At 43.2% G+C, this 27,264-nt stretch overlaps 3 protein-coding genes across 5 annotated transcripts in view; all 3 read right to left on the reverse strand.

Moving 5' to 3' along the window:
• Nucleotides 1-12,048, reverse strand: part of tcf25 (TCF25 ribosome quality control complex subunit) — a 34,012-nt gene extending 21,964 nt beyond the window's left edge. For all 3 annotated transcript variants that reach the window (XM_029721343.1, XM_029721342.1, XM_029721344.1), the window contains exons 1-10: nt 11,686-12,048; nt 11,120-11,269; nt 10,889-10,957; nt 10,581-10,702; nt 10,373-10,438; nt 10,205-10,287; nt 4,080-4,210; nt 1,889-1,988; nt 523-616; nt 286-378 (exon numbers count right to left, since the gene is read on the reverse strand). In XM_029721343.1, coding sequence (XP_029577203.1) covers nt 286-378; nt 523-616; nt 1,889-1,988; nt 4,080-4,210; nt 10,205-10,287; nt 10,373-10,438; nt 10,581-10,702; nt 10,889-10,957; nt 11,120-11,269; nt 11,686-11,907 — 1,130 coding nt within the window. In that variant the 5' untranslated portion in view covers nt 11,908-12,048. The remainder of the gene's footprint in view (nt 1-285; nt 379-522; nt 617-1,888; nt 1,989-4,079; nt 4,211-10,204; nt 10,288-10,372; nt 10,439-10,580; nt 10,703-10,888; nt 10,958-11,119; nt 11,270-11,685) is intronic.
• An 829-nt stretch (nt 12,049-12,877) lies between these two features.
• On the reverse strand, nt 12,878-15,964 carry LOC115167176 (cytochrome b-245 light chain-like). The gene is made up of 6 exons (XM_029721345.1): nt 15,736-15,964; nt 15,235-15,304; nt 14,904-14,978; nt 14,546-14,629; nt 14,276-14,357; nt 12,878-13,888 (listed from the first exon to the last, which is right to left on the reverse strand). The coding sequence occupies exons 1-6, from the start codon at nt 15,791-15,793 to the stop codon at nt 13,691-13,693; spliced, it is 567 nt and encodes a 188-aa protein (XP_029577205.1). The 5' UTR covers nt 15,794-15,964; the 3' UTR covers nt 12,878-13,690.
• A 7,148-nt stretch (nt 15,965-23,112) lies between these two features.
• On the reverse strand, nt 23,113-27,246 carry LOC115167177 (diphosphomevalonate decarboxylase). Its single transcript, XM_029721348.1, has 10 exons — nt 27,051-27,246; nt 26,685-26,755; nt 26,487-26,601; nt 26,239-26,385; nt 25,885-26,084; nt 25,688-25,762; nt 25,371-25,589; nt 24,368-24,483; nt 24,183-24,291; nt 23,113-23,943 (listed from the first exon to the last, which is right to left on the reverse strand). Exons 1-10 carry the CDS (start codon nt 27,124-27,126, stop codon nt 23,863-23,865), a joined length of 1,209 nt encoding a protein of 402 aa, XP_029577208.1. The 5' UTR covers nt 27,127-27,246; the 3' UTR covers nt 23,113-23,862.
• Nucleotides 27,247-27,264: the final 18 nt, after the last annotated feature.

A 27,264-nucleotide genomic window follows, 5' to 3' on the forward strand; every position in this document is an offset into this window, starting at 1 on the left:
AGATTTTACTGAGTTACAGTTCATCTAAGGAAATCAGTGAATTGATAAAAATGTATTAGACCCTAATCTTTCAAATGCACACATTGTCTTTATCTGCACTTTTGTCTTTCAATTGGCTTTTTTTGTCCGAATAAATAACACACAGAGTCCGTCGCTGTACTTCTTCCATTATGCGATTCTCACCTTCCCTCTACCCCTGACACCTGGGGTGCACACACACACACACACACACACACACACACACACACACACACACACACACACACACACACACCTCCCATGTACCTCAGGATGAGTCTGCAGTACTCCAGGGCTGTCCGGGGGCATCCCCTCCTCTCCAGGAACATCATGTGTTTATAAACAGCCAAGTAGAATGCCCTGTAGAGAGGATAGATATACAGACAAAGGAGATACCTACATTATAAACCTTATAAAATTTAATATTCAATGGAAATTTAAGAGAAAGGCCCTTCATAACAGTGTTTGTGGATTGACCTGTATAGCAGAGATGTATTATCTAACCTGTTTTCTGGTCGCAGGTAGTCCAGTCTGCTGGTTCCTGACGTCAGGCTGCACACAGGGTGGAATGCACACTCAAAGCTGTACAGGGCGCGCTCTGGAACACACACAGTCATTTATCAAAGACAAGTGAAAATATAGAACTTTAGCCAGCACTACCTGGCTGCTAAACAGTCTCAGTGATTCACAATTGGTAAATCACCATACCCTCCTCCAGGCTCCTTCCACCTGTCTGTGTTTGTCTTTTGTAAAAACATAAATGTCTCCCTCTGCTGGAAGGCATGAAAACAGCTTTAAGTGAAACCACTCACCTTCTCCCTTGCGAGTTCCGGTGTCAACAACTACTCAACAAGACTAGCTACCTAGAGGTAGCAGCATTTCTCATTGGTCAAAAACACTGGTAGGATCCCAATGTACTAAGCCCCTGCAAAATAAGATTATACAACTATAAAAACTTCCAGAGCTGCTGTAATGAGTTGATTTGAGTAGGACCTCATTAGCATGATCAGGAGCAGCTGACAGGATGAGAGGGGCGACACCCACACATCAAGAATCTTGACATGCACTTTCACTGACTATATCTGAACAATCAGTGGGTTGTTTGAATGTATTGCGTACAGTGCAAACATGTGGCTAGATAACCAATACATATTTTAGATGGGTTCAATTCATTTAGGTGTGGTTGAAAATGTACTTTCACATTGGAGGTCAGAGAGAAGTCACTGTAAATGGAAGCTGCTTTTGATTGCCCTCTGTATTGATGTGATTTAGCCCTGACCAAAGCGTGCTCTGCTCAAACCTTAACTGTATTTATCAACTCATTTATAGATGATGTTAGCAGGCTAGTAGCGACAGGCATGGAGTAACAGTACGGTAAGATTTCCTGCCTAAATGCATTACCTGAGGAATCTGAAATACCCTACTTTGCATGCTGGCCCCTTGTTGTTCTTTTTTTCCCCCAATTTAGAGTCTTTCAGAGAATAAACATGCTGTGGATACAGGGGACTCAATTTAACTATTAAACCTTATCTTGATCAACTGCATAAAGCAGAGGTTCTTAAGCTTTTTCAGCTCGAGACCCAAATGAGAAATTTACTGTCCAAATTAAGAAGAAATAGTGTACACCGATGTTTATCAAGAATAATGTTGCATAAACTTATTCCAACTATTTATCTGGGACCTAGATTCAATTGTATAAGAGTCCAAGGAAACATACCAAAGGGGTCTCATGACACATTTACAAACCTTGAGCAAGAGGATACAGCAGAGAGGATCCTCAACTCACCAATCAGAGCTTTGAGTATGACCCTCCTTGCCAACCAGAGCAAAGACAAGAGTCCCACTAACCAATCAGGTCCCTGACACTCACCGATTAGGTCCCTGGCCATTTCCTGGTCCTCCTGTATGCGGCAGACATCAGAGAGCTGCAGCAGCGAGTCAATGTGGTAGGGGTTCATCTGTAGCAGGGCCTGGGGAGAGCGTAGGATGGGGAGGACAGGGGGAGCAGGGGAAGGAAACAGGAAGAGGGTGGGGGAAACGGGGAGGTTGGGGAGGACAGGGTGAGGGAGATGGGGCGGGTGGGGGAGAAAAGGAGAGGGTGGGGGAGATGGGGGAGATTGGGGTGGACAGGGGATGGTGGGGGAGACAGGGAGAGGGTGAGGGAGATGGGGGAGATTGGGGTGGACGGGGGAGGGTGGGGGGGACAGGTGGGGAAGACAGGGAGACGGGTGGGGGAGTTGTGGGGGGGGACAGGAGGGAGGATCACCGTTTGTCTAAACATTAGAAACCATGTACAGTGGCAAGAAGTATGTGAACCCTTTGGAAACACCTGGATTTCTGCATAAATTGTTGTGACCTGATCTTCATCTAGGTCACAACAATAGACAAACACAGTCTGCTTAAACTAATAACACACAAACAATTATACGTTTTCATGTCTTTATTGAACACACCGTGTAAACATTCACAGTGCAGGATGGAAAAGTATGTGAACCCTTGGATTTAATAACTGGTTGACCCTCCTTTGGCAGCAATAACCTCAACCAAATGTTTTCTGTAGTTGCGGATCAGACCTGCACAACGGTCAGGAGGAATTTTGGACCATTCCTCTTTACAAAACTGTTTCAGTTCAGCAATATTCTTGGGATGTGAACTGCTCTCTTGAGGTCATGCCACAGCATCTCAATCGGGTTGAGGTCAGGACTCTGACTGGGCCACTCCAGAAGGCGTATTTTCTTCTGTTGAAGCCATTCTGTTGTTGATTTACTTCTGTGTTTTGGGTCGTTGTCCTGTTGCATCACCCAACTCCTGCTGAGCTTCAATTGATGGACAGATAGCCTTACATTCTCCTGCAAAACAACTTGATAAACTTGGGAATTCATTTTTCCGTCGATGATAGCAAGCTGTCCAGGCCCTGAAGCAGCCCCAAACCATGATGCTCCCTCCACCATAATTTACAGTTGGGATGAGGCTTTAATGTTGGTGTGCTGTGCCTTTTCTTCTCCACACATAGTGTTGTGTGTTCCTTCCATACAACTCAACTGTGGTTTCATCTGTCCACAGAATATTTTGCCAGTAGTGCTGTGGAACATCCAGGGGCACTTTTGCAAACTTCAGACGTGCAGCAATGTTTTTTTTGGACAGCAGTGGCTTCTTCCGTGGTGTCCTCCCATGAACACCATTCTTGTTTAGTGTTTTACGTATCGTAGACTTGTCAACAGAGATGTTAGCATGTTCCAGAGATTTCTGTAAGTCTTTAGCTGATACTGTAGGATTCTTCTTAACCTCATTGAGCATTCTGCACTGTGCTTTTGCAGTCATCTTTGCAGGATGGCCACTCCTAGGGAGAGTAGCAACAGTGCTAAACTCTATCCATTTATAGACACTTTGTCTAACCGTGGATGGATGAACATCAAGGTTTTCAGAGATACTTTTGTAACCCTTTCCAGCTTTATGCAAGTCAACAATTCTTAATCTTAGGTCTTCTGAGATCTCTTTGTTCAAGGCATGGTTCACATCAGGCAACACTTCTTGTGAATAGCAAACTCACATTTTGTGAGTGTTTTTATAGGGCAGCTCTAACCAACGTCTCCAATCTCATCTCATTGATTGGACTCCAGGTTAGCTGACTCCTGACTCCAATTAGCTTTTGGAGAAGACATTAGCCTAGGGGTTCACATACTTTTCCCAACCTACAATGTGAATGTTTAAATTATGTATTCAATACAGACAACAAAAATACAATAATTTGTGTGTTATAAGTTTAAGCACACTATGTTTGTCTATTGTTGTGACTTGGATGAAGATCAGTTCAAATTTGATGACCAATTTATGCAGAAATCCAGGTAATTCCAAAGGGTTCACATACTTTGTCTTGCAACTGTATGTCCTCAACCTGAAATTTCAAATGAATTCACCTCTAGTTTCTCATGCCTTGACCTAGAATCTTAGTCAGGATTTATCTAGAATCTAAATTCGTGCATATCAGTTGTCCTAGATATTTGAGACATGCATCACGGCTTTGCTGATCAATCTCCCTGAGACCGTGGGTGTAGCCTTACCACAATGTTGTTGGGATCCATGGACTCCACTGAGTCCAGGAACTTGAACTGAATCTGCTGGTAGTCCCGGCTGTGCTCGAAGGTGAAGTACTGTAAACCATCCCTGGACTCCAGTAGGGTCATTGAGATACCTGAGGGAGGAAATATTACGGACAGTATTATTCTATGTGAGTTACATGCAATGACGTATATAAACCCTGGATTGCTGATGCTATGTATTGCCCATTCAGAGGCTAAGTTTCAGCAACTGGATCCTGGACTTCCTGACGGGCCGCCCCCAGGTGGTGAAGGTAGGAAACAACACCTCCACTTCGCTAATCCGCAACACTTGGGGCCCCACAAGGGTGTGTGCTCAGCCCCCTCCTGTACTCCCTGTTCACCCATGACTGCGTGGCCATGCACGCCTCCAACTCAATCATCAAGTTTGCAGACGACACAACAGTAATAGGCTTGATTACCAACAATGATGAGACAGTCTACAGTGAGGAGGTGAAGGCTCTGGGAGTGTGGTGCCAGGAAAATAACCTCTCACTCACTGTCAACAAAACAAAAAGAGCATTAATAAATGCATTTCTATAGCTTCCAAAATCTTTTTTTTTTTTTACAATTGAGGAGGAGTACCAAGATGTCTGCGCGGTGGCTTCAATACAGCGCCCCATCATTCATCCAGGATTTATACACATTATTGGTTAAATGTGTGTACAGTTGCAGTATGTTGAAATTGCATCAATTTGATATAGATGTGTATGTGGAATAAAGATAATGATAAGACAATTCGATATATAGCTAGCTATACAGTGCATTCGGAAAGTATTCAGACCTCTTGACTTTTTCCATATTTTGTTACATTACAGCCTTATTCTAAAATTGATTAAATAGTTTTTTCCCCTCAATCTACACACAATACCTCATAATGACAAAGCAAAAACAGGTTTTTAGAAATGTGTAAATGTGATATTTCAAAAGTATTCAGACCCTTTACTAAGTACTTTGTTGAAGCACCTTTGGCAGTTATTACAGCCTCGAATCTTCTAGGGTGCACTTGTATTTGGAGAGTTTCTCCCATTCTTCTCTACAGATCCTTTCAAGCTCTGTCAGGTTGGATGGGAAGCGTCGCTGCACAGCTATTTTCAGGTCTCGCCAGATATTGGGTTGAGTGGCCCAGGCTCTGGCTGGGTCACTCAAGGACATTCAAAGACTTGCCCTGAAGCCACTCCTGTGTTGTCTGTGTGCTTAGGGTCATTGTCCTGTTGGAAGCTGAACCTTCGCCCCAGTCTGAGGTCCTGAGCAGGTTTCATCAAGGATCTCTCTGTACTTTGCTCTGTTCATCTTTCCCTTGACCGTGACTAGTCTTCCAGTCCCTGCCACTAAAAAACATCCCCACAGCATGATGCTGCCACCAGCATGCTTCACCGTAGGGATGGTGCCAGGTTTCCTCCAGACATGACACTTGGCATTCAGGCCAATCTTGGTTTCATCAGACCTGAGAATCTTGTTTCTCATGGTCTGAGAGTCTTTAGGTGCTTTTTGGCAAACTCCAAGTGGGCTGTCGTGTGCCCCACAGCATCATGCTGTGGGGATGTTTTTTAGTGGCAGGGACTGGAAGGCTAGTCACAGTCAAGGGAAAGATGAACAGAGCAAAGTACAGAGAGATCCTTGATGAAACCTGCTCAGGACCTCAGACTGGGGCGAAGGTTCAGCTTCCAACAGGACAATGACCCTAAGCACACAGACAACACAGGAGTGGCTTCAGGGCAAGTCTTTGAATGTCCTTGAGTGACCCAGCCGGAGCCTGGGCCACTCAACCCAATATCTGAGGAGTGGTTTCCATTTGCCCACTCTACCATAAAGGCCTGATTGTAGAAATATTTTGGTATCCTTCCCCAGATCTGTGCCTCGACACAATCATGTCTCGGAGCTCTACGGACAATTCCTTTGACCTCATGGTTTGGTTTTTGCACTGACATGCACTTTTAACTGTGGAACCTTATACAGACAGGTGTGTGCCTTTCCAAATCATGTCCAATCAATTGAATTTACCACAGGTGGACTCCAATCAAGGATCTCAAGGATGATCAATGGAAACAGGATGCACCTGAGTTCAATTTCGAGTCTCATAGCAAAGGGTCTGAATACTTATGTGAATAAGGCATTTGTTTTTTATTTTGAATACATTTCTATAAATGTATTTTCACTTTGTCATTATGAGGTATTGTGTGTAGATTGATGAGAAAAAAAATATTAAATCGATTTTAGAATAAGGCTGTAACAAAATGTGGAAAAAGTCAAGAGGTCTGAATACTTTCCGAATACACTGTAGATATTTAACTGGAATAAAAATTGCAATCTGTCCCATTCATTCCATGCCCATGTACAGTATAGCACCCTAGAATTTGAATGAACACACTTTGGGCTAAGGAGAGGGAAGCATTTCACGGTGACACAGCAGTCCTGGTGTACCACATTCAAGCCAAGGCACTGAGACTACTCAAAAAGTGAGAGGTAAAAGCTAAAATCCCCCATCTATATTTTGGGAGGGAAATGACATTTCCCAGACCAAATCTCCAGTCAGGTGATTGCATAAGCCTTGAGTTTGGGGGAGCTTTAACACCCTGAGGAGTAGCTAACACTGACATAACAGAGACCCTGATTCTTCTCCAACCTCAGCTCTGGGTTAAACAGCCCAGTATCCCACAACACCCGGGGCACTATGGACCCAAACATCAATGGAGTCTTTCCCAAACATCAATAGAGTCTTTGAGGTCGAGGGCTAGGCAGCAATTGATTAATGATATCTGGTGATTGGACTGTTTTTTAACAAGCCATCATAGGGCAACGTTTAAAGCCACAAAACACAGCCTTTAGTGTGATCCTACCCAGAAAAGCTGTCTATGTCAACAAGCCTTCCGACTGCCCCTAACATGTACTTTTTTCTGCTGCTACTCTTGATTGGTTATATGCTACCCAAACTGGACCAGGAGTCTTAGAGTCCCACCGATGACAATTCCGAATGTGTTAATGGAGAGACACTGTCATCTTGTTGCTCAACACAGAGGCGCCAGCACGAGGAGATGGGGATTAAATTGAGCATAATTGATTAAATCCTAATAAATAGAAACCGGCATATCAAAATGTATTTCAGAGAACTGGAGCTACAGTATAGTGAAGTCTGGCGCTATAGCGTGGCTGGCCCAAGTCGCTCTGGATAAGAGCGTCTGCTAAATGACTTAAATGTAAATGTAAATGTACAATACACAGAGAGCTAATTTCAAAAACATGCCTGTCAATCTCTCCTGGCTCAAAGTAGAGGAAAAACTGACTGCATCACTACATGTCTTTGTGAGAGGTATTGACGTGTTGAAAGCACCAAACGATATGTTCAAACAGCTAACACACAGCTCAGACACCCATACATACCCTACAAGACATGCCAGCAGGGGTCTCTTCACAGTCCCTAACGCAGGGGTCTCCAACCCTGTTCCTGGAGAGCTACCCTCCTGTAGGTTTTCACTCCAACCCTGTTCCTGGACAGCTACCCTCCTGTAGGTTTTCACTCCAACCCTGTTCCTGGAGAGCTACCCTCCTGTAGGTTTTCGCTCCAACCCCAGTTGTAAATAAGATGGTTCAGTTTACCAACCAGCTAATTATTAGAATCAGGTGTGCTAGATTAGGGTTGGAGTGAAAACCTGCAGGACGGTAGCTCTCTAGGAACAGGGTTGTAGAGTCCTGCCTTAAGGCCAGAACAGAGGTTGGGAAACGCACAGTACTTCATAGAGCCAAGACTACATGGAACTCTCTCCCACATCAGATAACCCAAACTAGCAGTAAAATCAGATTTAAAAAACATAAAACACCTCACAACGCGGACTGCGAAGAGACACACACACATTGTAATATTGTATTGTTATACATTTTAGACTGTACATTTGTAATGGTGGGCAGTGTGAATTTGTTTAGTACACAATGTTTGTTGTAATGTATTGATTTATTTATGATGTAGACTATTGTTTTGATGTGTTGTTATGTAGGGTTGGGCAGTATCCAGATTTTCTTACCGTCATACTGTTTCTGTACCATATCGGGGTACACGGTATTAACCGAAACGCACATAAGGGGCGCTATTTCAAATAATAATGAATATAAATAAATATTTCTACTTTTTATTTACACACAAAACTATTTAGGGAACATGGATCTTGATCTAGGATGGGATTGTATGTCTCTGCTGTAACCAAGAAGCTTGATCTTGACATTTAGCCACTTAGCTAGCAAGTTAGCAAACCAAATGCATAGCTGGAGCCCTGAGCTGGATATCATTTATTTGACACATCTTAGATTTCTTATAGTAATACTTTAATTATATTTATAAGCAGTGAAGTAGTACGCAACCTCACGAGGCGGGGGTGCCCTTAACCCAAAAAGTCTAACTTTTTTATTTGTATTATTCATTTCTGAATGGTATTGAAAATCATACCGTCGGTATTTTGAAATAAACCGTTTATACTGCATACCGGGGTATCGCCCAAGCCTATTTTTATGTTCCTGTTTGAATCCCAGGAATAATAGTGGCTGCCTTGGCAGCAGCTAACGGGGTTCCTATCATGCCTAATGATTGTTTGCATGAACTTAATTTATGCCATCATAGTTACAGTATTTTAGTGTATGAGGTAGGGCTGATCTCATTTAGTCGACTGGTCGATTGCTTGGTCGACCAAGATTTCTTTAGTTGAGCAGAAGCAAAAAATATTTTTTAAATAACAAATCATGCTGTACAAGACACCTGTCTGATTTGCGCCTGTCTGAGTGGACTGATCCATTGTGGAGGCCGTGGGGATGGAACAGCCCATCAGTCTAAGAAGTGATGCTGGAATTGTATATGCTTATACTACGTAAGAACAATGGTGCAACAAAAATAAAATAATATTATTTTATAACAAATGTGCTTTCTCCTGAAGAGGACAGTGGTCGCTGTCCGCGGTTCTGAAACATCAGTGCGCTGTTGAATTGGTGCCTTTTCCTAGACCATGTCGCTAATAGCAAAGTTAACCGGCATATTGGTGTTGATAACAATGCAACAGAGGCAGCAGCAGAGTTAGGAGATGAGAAAACAGCCCTTGCCTTAATTGACTAAGTGAGGAGAGGAAACCCCAACTTCATTAGGTCTATAATCAATAGCCTAACTGTTAAATGTGCCTGGCTTAATAAATCATCCATATATATCTACAGAAATAAGGCAGTTCCTGCTTCTATTGCCTGTTTGAGTGTTTGTGTTACGGTGTTTGTCTTACGGCGTTCAGAGATTGTTATAACCAATTTATTGATGTGATTATGATATGCTATATGTCAGGCCCTATTGGTCACGTGCATGCGAAGCATACATGTGTCAGGTAGAGAGAGCAAGGGTTGAGGGAATAGGGAATGTTTTTCCTAAACAAATTAGGGATTTCGGTAACATAACTTTTCAGTCAGAAATGGCTTCAGCAACACGGACAGCGCTATACACACTGTTGATGTGTGTCTTTTGTGTGTCTTAAATATTTAATCAAATAGTTTGCTTAAAGCATCAGACAAGCTCAGTGCATATAGCTGATTTGATTAAACACATAGGATATGTCTATATATATATATATATAATTTTTATTTAACTAGGCAAGCCAATTAAGAACAAATTCGTATTTACAATGACGGCCTACACCAGCCAAACCCGGACAACGTGGGCCAATTGTGCGCCGCCCTATGGGACTCCCAATCACGGCCAGTTGTGATACAGCCTGGACTCGAACCAGGGTGTCCGTGGTGACACCTCTAGCACTGAGATGCAATGCCTTAGACCGCTGCGCCACTCGGGAGCGCAAAATATATGGAAAAATGCACATTTTAAAATGTAGACCAATCGATTGGTCGAAAGAACAGACGACTCTTGGTCGACCGATCATTTTTGGGGTCGGGGACAGCCCTAGTATGAGGGCATTATCTTCTGTTTTGTGACTATGTCATGGGAGATATTTTATTGCATTTGCATCCACAAAAACATTTATGTGAAATGTTGCATAAATAGTATGTATTCACAAGGCTTTCAGCATTCTGAGCGATGCCGAGTGTGAGAGGTTGAGTGTAGGTCTGACCTGGGCGACTGAAGCGTGGCCAGGTGTCTTTAGGGATGGTCATCCAGGTGCTGCGATGGAACTGTCTCTGTCTCTGACGAGGTCTGAGGAAAGAATGAAGAGATGGCCTTGCACTATAACCTTTAATAGTAGCAGTCCCACTGATAAGGAGTTCTGTGAAGATCTTACCTTTGATCTCCAAGAACTGCTCGAGCTCCAAAGTATCTCTTCAACTCCGTCTCAGGGTTCAGGTTTCTAACAAACAAAATAGGGTAAGTCCCAATAAAATTGATCACTGATAAATGACTGCCATCAATTAAGTATATTATGATTGTATGACATTACCCCACTAAGAGACCTGATGTCTGATTGGCTGCTGTGCTGTGGACCTACTCACCTGTGTTCCACATAGAGTACAGGCCTGTTGTCTGAGCCTCCACAGCCCTCACTCTGCAGGGTCAGTCCATTAGACTGCTCTATGGTCTCCAGCAACGCGTCGATGTCATCCCCAGCTACCTCCTGACAACCACACATAAGACAGAGTAGCCTATGTGAATGAGTGAGACGGCATCAGGGCAGCACCCCCATAGCCTCAATACACAATAAAATGCTGCTAAAGTAAGTGGTTAATATGGCATTGTGCACAACAGTGCCCTCACATTGGGGGACATATGTGTAAGTGATTTGTCAAGATGGACTGTATACCTGTTTATCTCCTGTAGTGTTCTTTTTCTTCTTCTTTTTCTTCTTTTTCTTGCTCGCTTTATCTCCGGACTGACATCATAAGAAAATAAAAACTATTAGACAACTCTTCAAAACATTTCCACTAGATCAATCATCCATAATAACAACAAGACTGAAGAAGAATGGGGCTCACAATACCCCATAATACTGTGGAGGCTACAGTGTATCAGGGGCGTCCGTCTCTCTCCTCACCTTCCCAGCACCTGTCTCAGGCTGGGCATCTCTCTTCTCTGTTTCCCTGCTGTCACTCTTCTCCTTGCTTTCATCACCATTCTGTTCTTCTGGCTTCACTGTGTCTTCATCAGTCGTGGCTTTCTCTGCTTCATTCTCTGCGTCACATATCTGCAGTGATGTGGTTCCAGCAAGGACGGAAAGGCTCAGATTAAGGTTGTATATCAGAGATTAAATCTCTACATTGCACAGTTTTAATTAATATTTGGTCAGTCTCTGCCTTGATTTCTTGCGGGAGCATTGGGATTCCAACCTACATTCGTGACATTCATATGGTCAAGGCAAGAGGGTGTACTGTATGACTCCTGTCTGGCCAGGCAAAATCGGTTAGTCAGTATAATGCTGGTTTGATTTGTTGACAGTCTGCATATGTCAACGTGTCCTGCTGCTTTTTTCATTGACTAGCATAACAAGCTAGCTAGCTCTGTCACACAGTTATGTAGCCTAGGGGGTGGAGCTAGGTGGCAGTTAGCGAGACATTTCTTAAACATTTTGCAATGTGTGTTAGAAAAAGATAAACACTCCACCAGTTCGTAAATGTTGCTTAAGTTTTTCTTATTCTTCTTAGCTTTTCTGATGCTGCTCTTAGCAGGCTGGAGAACAGCTTCTGCCAGTTCCTCTTCTTCTTCCTCAACATCCGCAGCCTGCTCCTCTGGCTCTGGCCCTTCATCTGGGACAAGATCCCCGAGGTCCAGGGCCTCCTGCCCCCGCTGTTTCCCCTTCAACCTCCTCAGAGCACGACTCGACATCTTCCCGGGACAGAGTTGTCACGAAGATGGGTTATGGTTCAGCTGGGATTTGACCCAGCTTCAGCCATAAACAACATGGGAAAAATACGCATGCCAAAGAGTTTATTCTACGGGTGCTCCATGTAGACAAATCTTGGTGCATGCCAACTATGTTCGTTTTGATAATCACAGTTCGCTGCCGTTTACTTTTGTACCACTAGGTAGCAGTAGTGCGTAAGGACAAAGACTGAACATGCCTGAAATTAGTTAACACAAAAGGGAACAAACGACTTTCAACATTTAAACTATTATTTGTTTGCTGGAGAAGCGGCAACCACTGCCAAGGCTGTTGGTGTAAAGTCAGAATGGTTTCAAAGCCTATGACCAATGCATATTTTTGCTGTAAACAAGGGTTGTGCTGGGTCCATCAATACCTTTTATGTGTAATGGTGTCAAGAAATGGCCATTATAACTAATAAATAAGACTGAGTATAACACATATAAACCAACAAGGAAGTTTCACCTGTTCCTGCTGCTGTTATGATGTAATGGTTGCCAAACCCAGAGCACTCAAGGAAACACACATTGTATTCCTCATTCTTGAGGTAAAGGTCAACTGTGACAATAAGAATGAAGAAGTTGCTTCATATGGAGAAAAGAAATGTATGTGTATGTCACAACCTCTGGAAATGTCTTTAGGGTATATAAACATAATCTGTATAATCTGTTAGAACTAATGTATGACATCTCTGTGGCTGAGTATGATCTGAATAGTGCAGGAATTTCCAGGGTGTCGTAATAAAGTGTGTGAGCGCCTTTGTGTGTTGCACTGTGAGAAGGAACGGTTAAATGCATAGGGTTCATAGGAACTATTAGAAAAGAGGAAATGTAGAACTTGAGACATGACACGTAATTGTCATTCCAAACCCACAGTTCATCAATGATGAAACAGACACAAACATTAATTGTGATTATATGGTAAACGTGCACATTTTAAATAACTAGAATAACTATGTTTATTTCCAGATTGTATCAAAAGCATAACAAGCATAAAACATAAGACATACATTTTGTAGAGAGGTGAATACACAACTATCCAACATACAGTTGACCACTGACATAGTAAACCGGCCAAAAAGAGAAAGAGATAACGCAAAACAGTGCTTGCTTATAAACAATTAACATTCCAGTGTAAAAGAATACAGTATATTTTGAGGATACAAAATGTATAAATAGCTCTTCATTCTCTTTTAAAATCATTTCATTAGGTCTGTTCCAGTAGATGTGGTTGATTCTCATCCACATCTATTTGGCCAATTGCTCTGAAAATAACTTACTGTCACAACAAGAATACAAACTTTTCCATTTACATTCCAAAGCCTTTTGGGGACCAAAATTATAACTGAAAGAGTTGTGGCAGGCGGTGCAGAGATATAGGACACAAACCTTTTGCAGTAACTAAGGCACAGCAACATCTCAGTTCAATACAATCCCTTATACATCATCAAACATCAGCAGCAGTGTGTCCTCTCCACAACCCTCTACTCTCCGAGGCCTGATTCCTAACTTGTTACCAGTCCTTAAAAATTCCCATTGACGCCAATTCCCAATTTACACAAAACCTAAGTTATGCAAGCTTATCCATCTCAATTTAGGATTCGGCCCTCAGCCAACGGCAGTCGGGACTGAGCATGGCCTGGGTGGGGCTCCACTGTAGATCTGTTTTGGTTGGGGCTCAGTGGAACCATAAGCTAACCCGAGTGAGCTTAGCCCAGCAGGCCTGAAGGAAGAACAGTAAGGAGATCTATTCATCGTTGGCAGTGACAGCGATGGGGTTGACATAGGCAGCCGCCTCCAGGTCCTCTGCCCGTTTCCTGCGCATCTCTGCGGGTGGACGTGGTGGAGGGTTCTGGGGAGGGAGCTTGATGCTCTCTCCCACCGGCTTACGGGCACTCTCCTTCCTGGGCAGGATGGGCTCCCACTGCTCCCCTCGGATGGCCGCCTGGAAGACATACAGACACAATAGACAAAAGATCATTCAGGCTCCCTCAATAACATAGATAAATGGATTGCTCTGGTGCTGCACTCTAGAAACATGCATGCAGTGAATTCCCAACAACAATAGGTGATAACTGCCAAGTCACTCCCCTGACAGCCTAGGTTTCTTAACTTGCTAATAATGTCTCAATAAAAATACCAGAGGGAAAACAAACACTTCCTTGTAAATCAAGCGCAGTCGGTTCATACAGGAAACCTGAGTGTTGCATCAACTGATAGCATCAGCTGATATTGCACCAAATATATTTATCACACCTTTATATGGCGGTCAGACAACACTACCTTGTTGTTGTCTGACCACCTAACTGGGTCAAATACTTGAAATACTAACCGCAAGGTAGATGAGGCTAGCTATGCCGAGGCAGACACAGCCAAGAACAGTTGCAAGGATGAAACCACCAGGAACGCAGATCCTATAAACACACACACACACACACACAAAAAGAGTGTTACAAAGGTAAGGCATTGATAACATGCAATGTGATATTTAAACAATGAAGATGGTGTTGAGAATGACTGCTCCAGCTGGAAGGAGACAGTGAAGGGAAAGAATGTTGTCTCAGCCCAGAGATCTGACTAGACTGACACACAATGTACTCACGCTGCATGTAGAAACGCTCTGACATAGTAGTTCCTGGTCAGTGGGCCGAATGACTTCACACAGACAGTGAAGCAGTACTGACCCCTGGAAGAATCACAATATTAAGACTTATTTATAATGAACTTTCAAACTTTCAGCGATGAAGACTTGCTTATGACTTGCTTTCAACTGGTGTAATCATATCTGTTGCATCACTGTTAGAGTGACTTTACAGAAACGTTACCTTGGTATTGTGTATGTGTAACCGATGTGAAATGTTGTTCCCCTTGCTCTGCTCCCCTTGCTCTGCATGGGCCACAGCTTTTGTGGAGCGATGGGTAACGACGGAAGCAATACTGTTACATATGTGGGTACTCACGTCCTTTCTACGCTGGTTCCCTTGTTTCTCTTGCCCCTTGGGTACTCCAGTATACAGACAAACACCCCTGCAGCTCTGGGCACACCAGTCAAGGTTACTCAACAACAACAGGTACACCTGGACCTCACTATACAATGCAAATATACATTTGGGTCTCATCTGGACATAAATGCACAAATAAGATAAATGATGGTGTAGATGTCTATAACGCATCTACAAACATTTACTTGTGACGTGTCAATGGTAAATCAGCATTTAATCACGACAATAGATACAATTTTGTGCATGGAATTATAATGTGAGAGACAGCTTTGCCCCAGTGAAAGGATACATAGAATAAGCAGCAAACTCCCAGTCCCTGAACTGGCCGGCCACCCCCACTATGCCACCAGTAAGGAGAACTGAAATGAGGAAGTAGGAAGAAGAACATTTTTCGTTTATCAAAACAGTTCCTGCAAGTCACAGATGAAGACACTTTTTTTTATATACTGTAACTTTCAAATCGAAATGTGCCAAGAACCAAATAATTTGTACACTTTTTTCCCAAGTTGATTTGATTTATTGTTTAATACAGATATTTTTTCTTTTTACAAATATTCTCACTACCAATATAATTTCATGATTTATAATATTTTTGTCTGGAACATTTTATACATTTTGTTTTTGGTCGATTTTAATGACCGATGTTTGTTAGGCGTACCCTACTGAAAAAAAACATTCTTATACAGTAATAACACACTCAAGGGGATTATTATACATTCCTTTAACAGTTGATACCATTATACAAATACCAAACTCAGATGTCTAAACTTGGAAAAAGTTCTCTACTCACTGAGCCCCGCCGCCACAGCCTGTTCATTGGCCCACATAGCCCATTCTATTTTCCCCATTCTGTCTCCGTTCGGACCAACAAAACCCCACCGCAGTTATCCAACTGATCGCGGTTGTCACGTTCGATTATTATGGAAAGTGAAATGTATCAATTTTGGAGGAACAAAGGTGGGTGTTAGCAGCTGCCTTGTCTGGACCTCGGTCTTGTAACTTCTGGGAGGAGTAACCTGGGAGGAGTAAACCTTAAGCAGAGAGGAAGAGGCGAAGCGAGAGCACCAACTCAGCCAAAAATCTGTATTATACAAGCAGGTGACGTTGTTTCGTTTCTATCACTCACCAAGTTTTTGTATGGAGGCCAATAAAAGCGTGTCGAATTTGGTCAACAAAAAATGTAATGGCTTATTTGCTACGTGAGGTTTATTTGATCGAATAGAAGTTTCGTAATGCTTATACTGTTACGAGTGTACCGATATAAGTAGGACACGTGACATCCCGGCAATTTTGAGAAAAAAACACTTTATATCAGAGTTTATATCAGAGCTCTTTTCTCTGTATACATCAATGATGTCGCCCTTGCTGCTGGTGATTCTCTGATCCACCTCTACGCAGAAGATACAATTCTGTATACTTCTGGCCCTTCTTTGGACACTGTGTTAACTAACCTCCAGACGAGCTTTAATGCCATACAACTCTCCTTCCATGGCCTCCAACTGCTCTTAAAAGCAAGTAAAACTAAATGCATGCTCTTCAACCGATCGCTGCCCGTACCTGCTCGCCCGTCCAGCATCACTACTCTGGACGGCTCTGACTTAGAATATGTGGACAACTACAAATACCTAGGTGTCTGGTTAGACTGTAAACTCTCCTTCCAGACTCACATTAAGCATCTCCAATCCAAAATTAAATCTAGAATCGGCTTCCTGTTTCGCAACAAAGCATACTTCACTCATGCTGCCAAGCATACCCTCATAAAACTGACTATCCTACCGATCCTTGACTTCGGCGATGTCATTTACAAAATAGCCTCCAACACTCTACTCAGCAAATTGGATGCAGTCTATCACAGTGCCATCCGTTTTGTCACCAAAGCCCCATATACTACCCACCACTGCGACAAACCCACTGGCTCCAGGTCATCTATAAGTCTTTGCTAGGTAAAGCCCCGCCTTATCTCAGCTCACTGGTCACCATAGCAGCACCCACCCATAGCACGCGCTCCAGCAGGTATATTTCACTGGTCACCCCCAAAGCCAGTTCATCCTTTGGCCGCCTTTCCAGTGTTGCCAACTAATTTTCAGGGTAAATTGCTAGAGGCAGGTTGATTTGTTGCTAAAAGTTGCTAAATGACGCTGTGATGTCATTGCGTGATAACGTAAAACTGCGTCATTACGTAGAATACACAATAACGTTACTCTAATTGACTGGCCATCTCGGCGAAAAATATGATTTGAGATTTGTTCAGGTACAGACTCCCAATCTTTTCTGTACAATTTTGATTTGAGACACGTTGATTGATGTTGTAAGTTCTGTTCAAGATCAAACATTCGTGACCAACAATATTCATTGGGTTTGGCTCGTCGAACCCGTACCACTGCTGCTGCAGTCAGCCAACAATGATTTGCAATTTGCTGAAATTGCTGCTGGCCTGCCGCTGCCTGTGCACGAGCTGAGCGCCTGCTGCTGTCATCACTCACAATGCACATTTGCAGCCAGGCACGTGTGTTGTGTCTGAGTGTGTGACAGAGAAAATCGTTTTTGTGTCATTTAGAGGGGAAAATGCGTGCATTTTAGCCACTTTTCAAAAGTTGCTAAAAGTTCAAAATACATTTTTATAAGTAGCTAAATTTGTTGCTAGGTGTTTGACAAAAAACGTTTCCAGGGTAGTCTGAAAAGTTGCTAAATCTAGCAACAAAATTGCTAAGTTGGCATCACTGCACCTTTTCTTCCAGTTCTCTGCTGCCAATGACTGGAACGAATTGCAAAAATCACTGACGCTGGAGACAAATATCTCCCTCACTAACTAAGCACCAGCTGTCAGAGCAGCTCACAGATCACTGCACCTGTACATAGCCAATCTGTAAATAGCCCATCCAACTACCTCATCCCCATTAAGTTTTTTTTCTTCTCCTTTGCACCCCAGTAGTGCTACTTGCACAATCATCTTCTGCACATCTATCACTCCAGTGTTTAATCGCTAAATTGTAATTATTTCGCCTCTATGGCCTATTTATTGCCTTATCCCTTATCTTACCTCATTTGCACACTGTATATATATTTTTCTATTGTGTTATTGACTGTACGTTTGTTTATGTGTAACTCTGTGTTGTTGTTTGTGTCGCACTGCTTTGCTGTATCTTGGCCCGGTCGCAATTGTAAATGAGAACTTGTTCTCAACTAGCCTACCTGGTTAAATAAAGGTAAAATAAATAAAAAATGTCAGGCAGCAAAGTTAGTTAAGGCAAAGATTATGGATATACTGACAAGGGTTACGGTCCAAACACTTAAAAGACACACCCTTGTCCACTTACCCTCTCCTTATTCCCTTGGGGGAATCCCAGTTGCCATCTTGGTGTGGCGGTCCAAATGATTAGCAAAGCAAGGGAGGTTTGCAACGTAAGCACCTTAGCCCTCGTTTTTTGTCGTCTATGCGAGTGTATAATTATGTTCACTCCGGGGCCTGAAACTCCAATTCAATTCGCAACGATTGTACATCCACTAAGAAAAGTCAGAGAAAACTCAACTCAAAAACAACATCAATGGAGAAGTCAACATACAAGTGTAAGTAAAAACGAATGCAAATAAGTTAGAAATTGTGATTCTAATGCACATGACAGCACAAACAAGTCAAATAAAAAGTAAATATGTTTTTGTTTGGTTATGTTTTGGAAATTGTAGAAATAAAACATGTCATCAGAAGTGTCCAGTTAATTTGAGGGCTGAGGGGATAGGGTGTGTCTTTTAAGATTTTGTCTCTGCCCTAACAATGGAGTCGTTGTCCACAAAACGGCACAGATAAATAAGCATAGTTGGTTGTCTAGCTTCTGCCTATCCTCTTTTTGGATTGGTGGATACATCTCACAATGTTTTCCAATTTTTGAATATTCGTTGAGGGTTGTTGACGTCAACCGCCTTTATTCAATGGAAAGAGAGATGCTGCTAGCCTCATGCATAGCCATCTCGAAAAAAAATATATATATATATTTATTTCACCTTTATTTAACCAGGTAGGCAAGTTGAGAACAAGTTCTCATTTACAATTGCGACCTGGCCAAGATAAAGCAAAGCCGTTCGACACATACAACAACACAGAGTTACACATGGAGTAAAACAAACATACAGTCAATAATACAGTAGAAAAGTAAGTATATATACAATGTGAGCAAATGAGATGAGATAAGGGAGGTAAAAGCAAAAAAGTCCATGGTGGCAAAGTAAATACAATATAGCAAGTAAAATACTGGAATGGTAGATTTGTAGTGGAAGAAAGTGCAAAGTAGAAATAGAAATAATGGGGTGCAAAGGAGCAAAATAAATAAATACAGTAGGGGAAGAGGGAGTTGTTTGGGCTAAATTATAGATGGGCTATGTACAGTTGCAGTGATCTGTGAGCTGCTCTGACAGCTGGTGCTTAAAGCTAGTGAGGGAGATAAGTGTTTCCAGTTTGAGAGATTTTTGTAGTTCGTTCCAGTCATTGGCAGCAGAGAACTGGAAGGAGAGACGGCCAAAGGAGGAATTGGCTTTGGGGGTGACCAGAGAGATATACCTGCTGGAGCGCGTGCTATGGGTGGGTGCTGCTATGGTGACCAGTGAGCTGAGATAAGGGGGGACTTTACCTAGCAGGGTCTTGTAGAAGACCTGGAGCCAGTGAGTTTGGCGACGAGTATGAAGCGAGGGCCAGCCAACGAGAGCGTACAGGTCGCAGTGGTGGGTAGTATATGTGGCTTTGGTGACAAAACGGATGGCACTGTGATGGACTGCATCCAGTTTATTGAGTAGGGTATTGGAGGCTATTTTGTAAATGACATCGCCGAAGTCGAGGATCGGTAGGCTGGTCAGTTTTACGAGGGTATGTTTGGCAGCATGAGTGAAGGATGCTTTGTTGCGAAATAGGAAGCCAATTCCAGATTTAACTTTGGAATGGAGATGTTTGATGTGAGTCTGGAAGGAGAACTTACAGTCTAACCAGACACCTAGGTATTTGTAGTTGTCCACATATTCTAAGTAAGAACTGTCCAGAGTAGTGATGCTAGACGGGCGGGCAGGTACGGGCAGCGATCGGTTGAAGAGCATGCATTTAGTTTTACTAGTATTTAAGAGCAGTTGGAGGCCACGGAAGGATAGTTGTATGGCATTTAAGCTCGTCTGGAGGGTTGTTAACACAGTGTCCAAAGAAGGGCCAGAAGTATACAGAATGGTGTCGTCTGCGTAGAGGTGGATAAGAGACTCACCAGCAGCAAGAGCGGCATCATTAATGTATACAGAGAAAAGAGTTGGCCCAAGAATTGAACCCTGTGGCACCCCCATAGAGACTGCCAGAGGCCCGGACAACAGGCCCTCCGATTTGACACACTGAACTCTATCAGAGAAGTAGTTGGTGAACCAGGCGAGGCAATCATTTGAGAAACCAAGGCTATTGAGTCTGCCGTTGAGGATGTGGTGATTGACAGAGTCGAAAGCCTTGGCCAGGTCAATGAATACGGCTGCACAGTATTGTTTCTTATCGATGGCGGTTACAATATCGCTTAGGACCTTGAGCGTGGCTTAGGTGCACCCATGACCAGCTCTGAAACCAGATTGCATAGCGGAGAAGGTGCGGTGGGATTCGAAATGGTCGGTAATCTGTTTGTCGACTTGGCTTTCGAAGACCTTAGAAAGGCAGGGTAGGATAGATATAGGTCTGTAGCAGTTTGGGTCAAGAGTGTCCCCTCCTTTGAAGAAGGGGATGACAGCAGCTGCTTTCCAATCTTTTGGAATCTCAGACGACATGAAAGAGAGGTTGAACAGGCTAGTAATAGGGGTTGCAACAATTTCGGCAGATAATTTTAGAAAGAACGGGTCCAGATTGTCTAGCCCGGCTGATTTGTAGGGGTCCAGATTTTGCAGCTCTTTCAGAACATCAGCTGACTGGATTTGGGAGAAGGAGAAATGGGGAAGGCTTGGGCGAGTTGCTGTGGGGGGTGCAGTGCTGTTGACCGCGGTAGGGGTAGCCAGGTGGAAAGCATGGCCAGCCGTAGAAAAATGCTTATTGAAATTCTCAATTATACTGGATTTATCAGAGGTGACAGAGTTTCCTATCCTCAGTGCATTGGGTAGCTGGGAGGAGGTGTTCTTATTCTCCATGGACTTTACAGTGTCCCAGAACTTTTTTGAGCTTGTGTTGCAGGAAGCAAATTTCTGCTTGAAAAAGCTAGCCTTGGCTTTTCTAACTGCCTGTGTATATTGGTTTCTAACTTCCCTGAAAAGTTGCATATCACGGGGGCTGTTCGATGCTAATGCAGAACGCCACAGGATGTTTTTGTGTTGGTTAAGGGCAGTCAGGTCTGGAGAGAACCAAGGGCTATATCTGTTCCTGGTTCTACATTTCTTGAATGGGGCATGCTTATTTAAGAGGGTGAGGAAGGCATTAAAAAAAAAAACAGGCATCGTCTACTGACGGGATGAGGTCAATATCCTTCCAGGATACCCGGGCCAGGTCAATTAGAAAGGCTTGCTCGCTGAAATGTTTCAGGGAGCGTTTGACAATGATGAGTGGAGGTCGTTTGATCGCTGACCCATTACGGATGCAGGCAATGAGGCAGTGATCGCTGAGATCTTGGTTGAAAACAGCAGAGGTGTATTTAGAGGGCAAGTTGGTTAGAATGATATCTATGAGGGTGCCCGTATTTAAGGCTTTGGGGTGGTACCTGGTAGGTTCATTGATAATTTGTGTGAGATTGAGGGCATCAAGCATAGATTGTAGGATGGCTGGGGTGTTAAGCATGTCCCAGTTTAGGTCACCTAGCAGCACGAGCTCTGAAGATAGATGGGGGGCAATCAGTTCACATATGGTGTCCAGAGCACAGCTGGGGCAGAGGGTGGTCTATAACAGGCGGCAACGGTGAGAGACTTGTTTTAGAGAGATGGATTTTTAAAAGCAGAAGTTCAAATTGTTTGGGTACAGACCTGGATAGTAGCCTGCAGAGTTCTGTCCTATCTCTGCAGTAGATTGCAACACCGCCCCCTTTGGCCGTTCTATCTTGTCTGAATATGTTGTAGTTAGGGATGAAGATTTCAGAGTTTTTGGTGGACTTCCTAAGCCAGGATTCAGACACGGCTAGGACATCCGGGTTGGCAGAGTGTGCTAAAGCAGTGAATAAAACAAACTTAGGGAGAAGGCTTCTAATGTTAACATGCATGAAACCAAGGTTATTACAGTTACAGAAGTCATCAAAAGAGAGCGCCTGGGGAATAGTAGTGGAGCTAGGCACTGCAGGGCCTGGATTCACCTCTACATCGCCAGAGGAAAAGAGGAGGAGTAGGATAAGGGTACTGCTAAAAGCTATTAGAATTGGTCGTCTATGACGCGCAGAATAGAGAGTAAAAGGAGCAGGTTTCTGGGGCGATAAAATAGCTTCAAGGTATAATGTACAGACAAAGGTATGGTAGGATGTGAATACAGTGGAGGTAAACCTAGGCATTGAGTGATGATGAGAGAGATATTGTCTCTAGAAACATCATTGAAACCAGAAGATGTCATAGCATGTGTGGGTGGTGGAACTGAAAGGCATGACATGATTTGGTCAAGGGTAAAACGTTCAGCTGTTGTAATATAGAGCAGGCTCAACTTGCCCAGCAGACATAAATTGTCCAACTTGCACTTAAACCAGGGTTTCCCAAACTCGGGCCTGTTGCCCCGACTGGGTGCCCATTTAGTTTTTTGCCCTAGCACTACACAGTAGATTCAAATAATCAAAGCTTGATGATGAGTTAGTTATTTGAATCAGCTGTGCAGTGCAGGGGGAGAGGGGCACTGGACCTTGTTTGGAAACCCTGACTTAAACAATGAGGGATGAACCAGAAATCAGTTTTAGGCTATGCCTATTGGAATTCCTTACGGTGTTGTTGTTTTCAGAAAAACATTTTTAGCTGGGGCAACTTTAAAGCAGACTCAACTTGCCTGACTGCTCAGTTCACTTGCCCCAGGCAACCCTTAAGGTCCCTGCGACAACGAGGTTGTTGAGTTTTTGTTGTTTTACCTGGTTACCATCAGGAGATAAAAAATGGCCCCACCACTCTGGGACCTGTGGTGCCACCTCTGAAGGTGACATGTAGGCTGTATATCCAGCTCTCATACTAAAGCACGGACATTGTTCTCAATACTGTCATTTATAATCCTTTAAGGGTTTTAACAATTTTAATTATATTGTCTTATGATTCACTCACTCTAAAGGTGACTGTTAAACCATTATACTTTAATAACATGTACATAATCTACTTAGAAAATCAAATCAACAGATACATTTGAAATAGTTTACAGTTATCAAAGTACTAAAACATTTCTGATCATTCTCACAAGGCATCCCCGCATCTTTAACATTACAAAACATTTAATCCAAACTCGCAATAGGAAAAGTGTCCGAATGAAGCACTAGTCAACAGTGTTAGAGGTATTCAGCCGGGTGTGGTTGTTTCGCTCCAGTTAAAGGGGGAATCCTTAGTTTTGGTAAAAAGCTGAGGGATGGGGCTGGAGAAATGTAACCACTCTCAAAATTATAGATGACGCTATGGATGCAAGGACTGACCATGCATGATATCAAAATTATAGTTATAACCATGTTTTAAATGTTTGTTTACATTTACTTTGTTTACAAACATTGTAGTAAAACAAGCTTATATTTTGATTTTATGCGGTACGACAGTTGTACTAAACTCATGCAGCATTTATAAGTTATCTTCTTCAAGAATCAGTGGTCACATATAATACATTTATAAGTCCAAAAATGGATATAGCAATTGCAGATTGCCCCTTTTATGACTACGTCTATGCAAATGTATCCAATTGATTGAATTGGAATTGTTGATTGTTAATGTCTGGTCTTTCTTTTCACCAAACAGTTCTGTCTCTGCCCAGCTGGGAGGCTGGCTTGTATCATGCACTCTCCTTGGGCAGCCCGTCAGATCCAAGCAGATGCTCACTAGGGTCCTCCACCACGCGAGGTCCAGGTCCAGCCTTATACACAAATCAGAAATAATCACTCAGACAAACCAACTTAATATCACATCAAAATGTAGCAGATCCAAACATAATGTGTGTGTTTATAGGATCTGCATTCCTGGTGATTTCCAATAAGCTGGTTGGAGAGAGCACCAAGCTCGCTCCCCAAAACCAACACGCAGAGATGCACAGGAAACGGGCAAAGGACCCAGAGGGTGCTACCTATGTGTATGTGCCTATGTATGTGTGTGTACCTTAGTGCTGATTATATAGCAGATTCCCTTCACCATGGGCTCCATACCAATGGCCTGCTTCAGGTCCTCAGATAGTGTTGTCGGGGCTACCGGAAGACCCTTTAGAAAGCTGACATGGGACAGGTAAAGTCACAGGAGGGAGTGTTGTCTGACTGCGTGTGTTTGTGTGTTTGTGAGAAACTCACTGTCCTCCATTGGTCTCTGGTGGGAAGAAGTGTTTGACCACCTGGACAAACTCTTCCACATTCTGCTGAAGAGTGTAGATCACTGCATTGGGACCTGCATCAAATGTGTATGCCACCTGGGAGACAAGAGAAAACATCGGTCACTGCTTATACTCAGGAAAATAACTCTGGACCAAAGTTATAGCTTTGTTACAGCAGTGTTATAACAGTGTCAGCAGAAGGAGGGATGTGATGCTGCACTAGTCCTCTGAGACTCATGAAGAAGTATTAGGTCATAGACACGGTAAAGAGGTCAATGGAACGCAGACCATGGGGATACAAGAAGGATGCCGGATTGGCACACATTCAACAGATCTAACAAAGTGGATATTCGTCAAATTCGTCATGATTAATGTATTGTAACAGGCCCACAATGTGTTTACAAAGTCCGATTTGGATGTACTTGGCTGTTTTCAATGCATAACATTTAGAAGTACTTCCGTTTCAGGTTCAGAAGAAGTGACTGCTAAATGCTAACTCCCGTTCGTATAAGCTGGTAGCATAGAGAAATCAGTGGTGGTAGTCAGTCATTTTTAACTGTAATGCAGTTGATTGGTGACGATGACATGAACATGTCTTGAAGATGACATCAATACAAGCATTATACTCCAATTTTTACCACAACATAGTGTGAAATACACATAAACAATAGCCTAAAGGTAGGCTAATTTCACTTAGGGGAAATAAGGAGATCCTGGATCTTTCCATGGCATTTCCATTGTTTTGGTCAAGTTCCATTGACTTCTTTACCACATCTATACTTGGGCTTGTTAACACATTTTCTGTTCTTGAACTGTAGAAATACTACCAGTTTCATATCTCTATTTCATAATCTCAGAATATCAACAATTACTGCACCTTGTTCTGCTTCTTAGCTTAAACCCCTTGTAGAACTGTCAATGTTCCATATGACTAGCACATTTCCATGACTAAACGAAAGAACTAACTCCCTGATGGTGCTCACCTTTGTTTCCCTGTAGTGACGGTTATAGCGGTGCACAAGGTTGATAACGCGGCGCGACACGTCATTCAGGTAGAAGATGGGTGGGTAGGTGTCCAGGCAAGTGGCATGGAACTGATTGCTGTCCTTCATGGTCAGTTCAGCGAACGCAGTAAAGTCCCTCTTATGTACAGCCTCAATCATCTCCTTCATCCTGGCTGGGACCACAGAGTCTGCCCGGTGCTGAGGGGGAGAGCGCAAGGGTTAAGGTTAAGGGTTAATGACATATAACTCTGTGTGTGTGTGTGTGTGTGTGTGTGTGTGTGTGTGTGTGTGTGTACCTTCAGGAGAATGCTCGTCTCTACACTAGTTTGCATGCCAGAAGTGCTGCCAACTGGTTTCCGCTCAGCACTGACCTAAAAAGAGAGAGCGAGACAAAGAGATGGGGGTGTTGAGATTATTAAAAACATGGGAGAAATGTATATGCCAACATTTGCTACAGAAAAAGCCATCTTCAGTAATGATCAGAGAGACCTACCACCAGTACAAGGACCCTGAGCTCAGGCCAGTGAGTCTCTGGCTCCACCTGCTGGGCCAGACTGTCCTTGCCATCTTCTTGCTGGCCCATAATCCACTGAACGAAGCCCCCATACATACTCCTACAGGCACTGCCTGAACCCTGCCTAGAAACCGCAGACAACTCCCCCTCCACTCCCATCACCCGGGACAGGGTGTACACTGGAACAGGAGAATGGAGTCATGAGACAAGATGGAGAGACAAAAGGAAAAGAAGGAGTAAGCATAAAACTAGTTTCACACAAGCTTTTACTTCATTTGATCCAGTTAATGCTGTGTTAGGTACAAACCGTTATGATAGGACACAGTCTCTTACCCAGACAGGCATAGCCAGCAGCAGAAGAGGCCAGTCCGGCTGCAGTTGGGAAGTTGTTGACAGAGCAGATGTGGACTTTATGGGACAAACCGGCTGCGTCTACATCAGCCTCCCCATCACTACGTCGCTTACGGGACAGGCACCGAACTGAGGAAGGAAACCACCAACAACAACACATCATTACTTGTCCTCCCCCTTTGCCCTCTTACTCTTCCCCCTCTATCATATCATTGCATATAGTGACTCACTCTCCCTAAGGCAGGACTGTAGTCTGGGCTGGGTTATGTCCTCCTCTTTGCCGTTAAGCCAGATACGATCCTCCTGGAACGACCTGCTGCACGCCACTGTTGTGGTCGTTTTGAGCTGGGAGGAATAAGGAAAGAAGGCAGTAATCGTTCGTTTTTAGCCACTTTCTGAGTGTCTGGTGTACAGTATTACAGTCTTACCTGGTCTTGATGTAATGTGACACTCAAAGATGAATTTATGGGTAGAATCAACTCCTCATCCCTCTTCCCCCCTTTGAAACAGCAATAACAACAAAGCATTTACAATTCAATACATAGTTATTTTCAAAGATTGTACAGAGAACATTATTTTCACATCATTGTGGGAATACATTTGTCATGTACCAATGCACAAACATCAAAGCGTGGCTAGTGTGGCGAGCAAGCACGTCATTGATTCAGTCAATGTTACAATTTACGTTACATGAAGCTAGATGTGGCCATCAGGCTACACTTGGTTGACAATGTTCTTTGGTTGACCCGAGTCAGACGATCCTTTAGTGGATTATACGAACATACAATACTCACAGTATTTGATGACAGCAATATTCACAGGCGCACTGCATGTTACCATGGTGAGCTTTTTGCCGCTGTCCTCGGGCATTTTGATAAAAAGTAAAACCAGGAGCAATAAAATAACAAAAATTACTATAAACGCGATGTCTACTATTTTGAGATCCACTGACACAGTAATATCTGCACAACCTTAGCGCTTTACAAAACGTCTCTGTTGATTGGAGGG

Source organism: Salmo trutta, chromosome 29 (assembly GCF_901001165.1).
Source record: "Salmo trutta chromosome 29, fSalTru1.1, whole genome shotgun sequence".
Lineage (NCBI taxonomy): Eukaryota > Metazoa > Chordata > Actinopteri > Salmoniformes > Salmonidae > Salmo > Salmo trutta.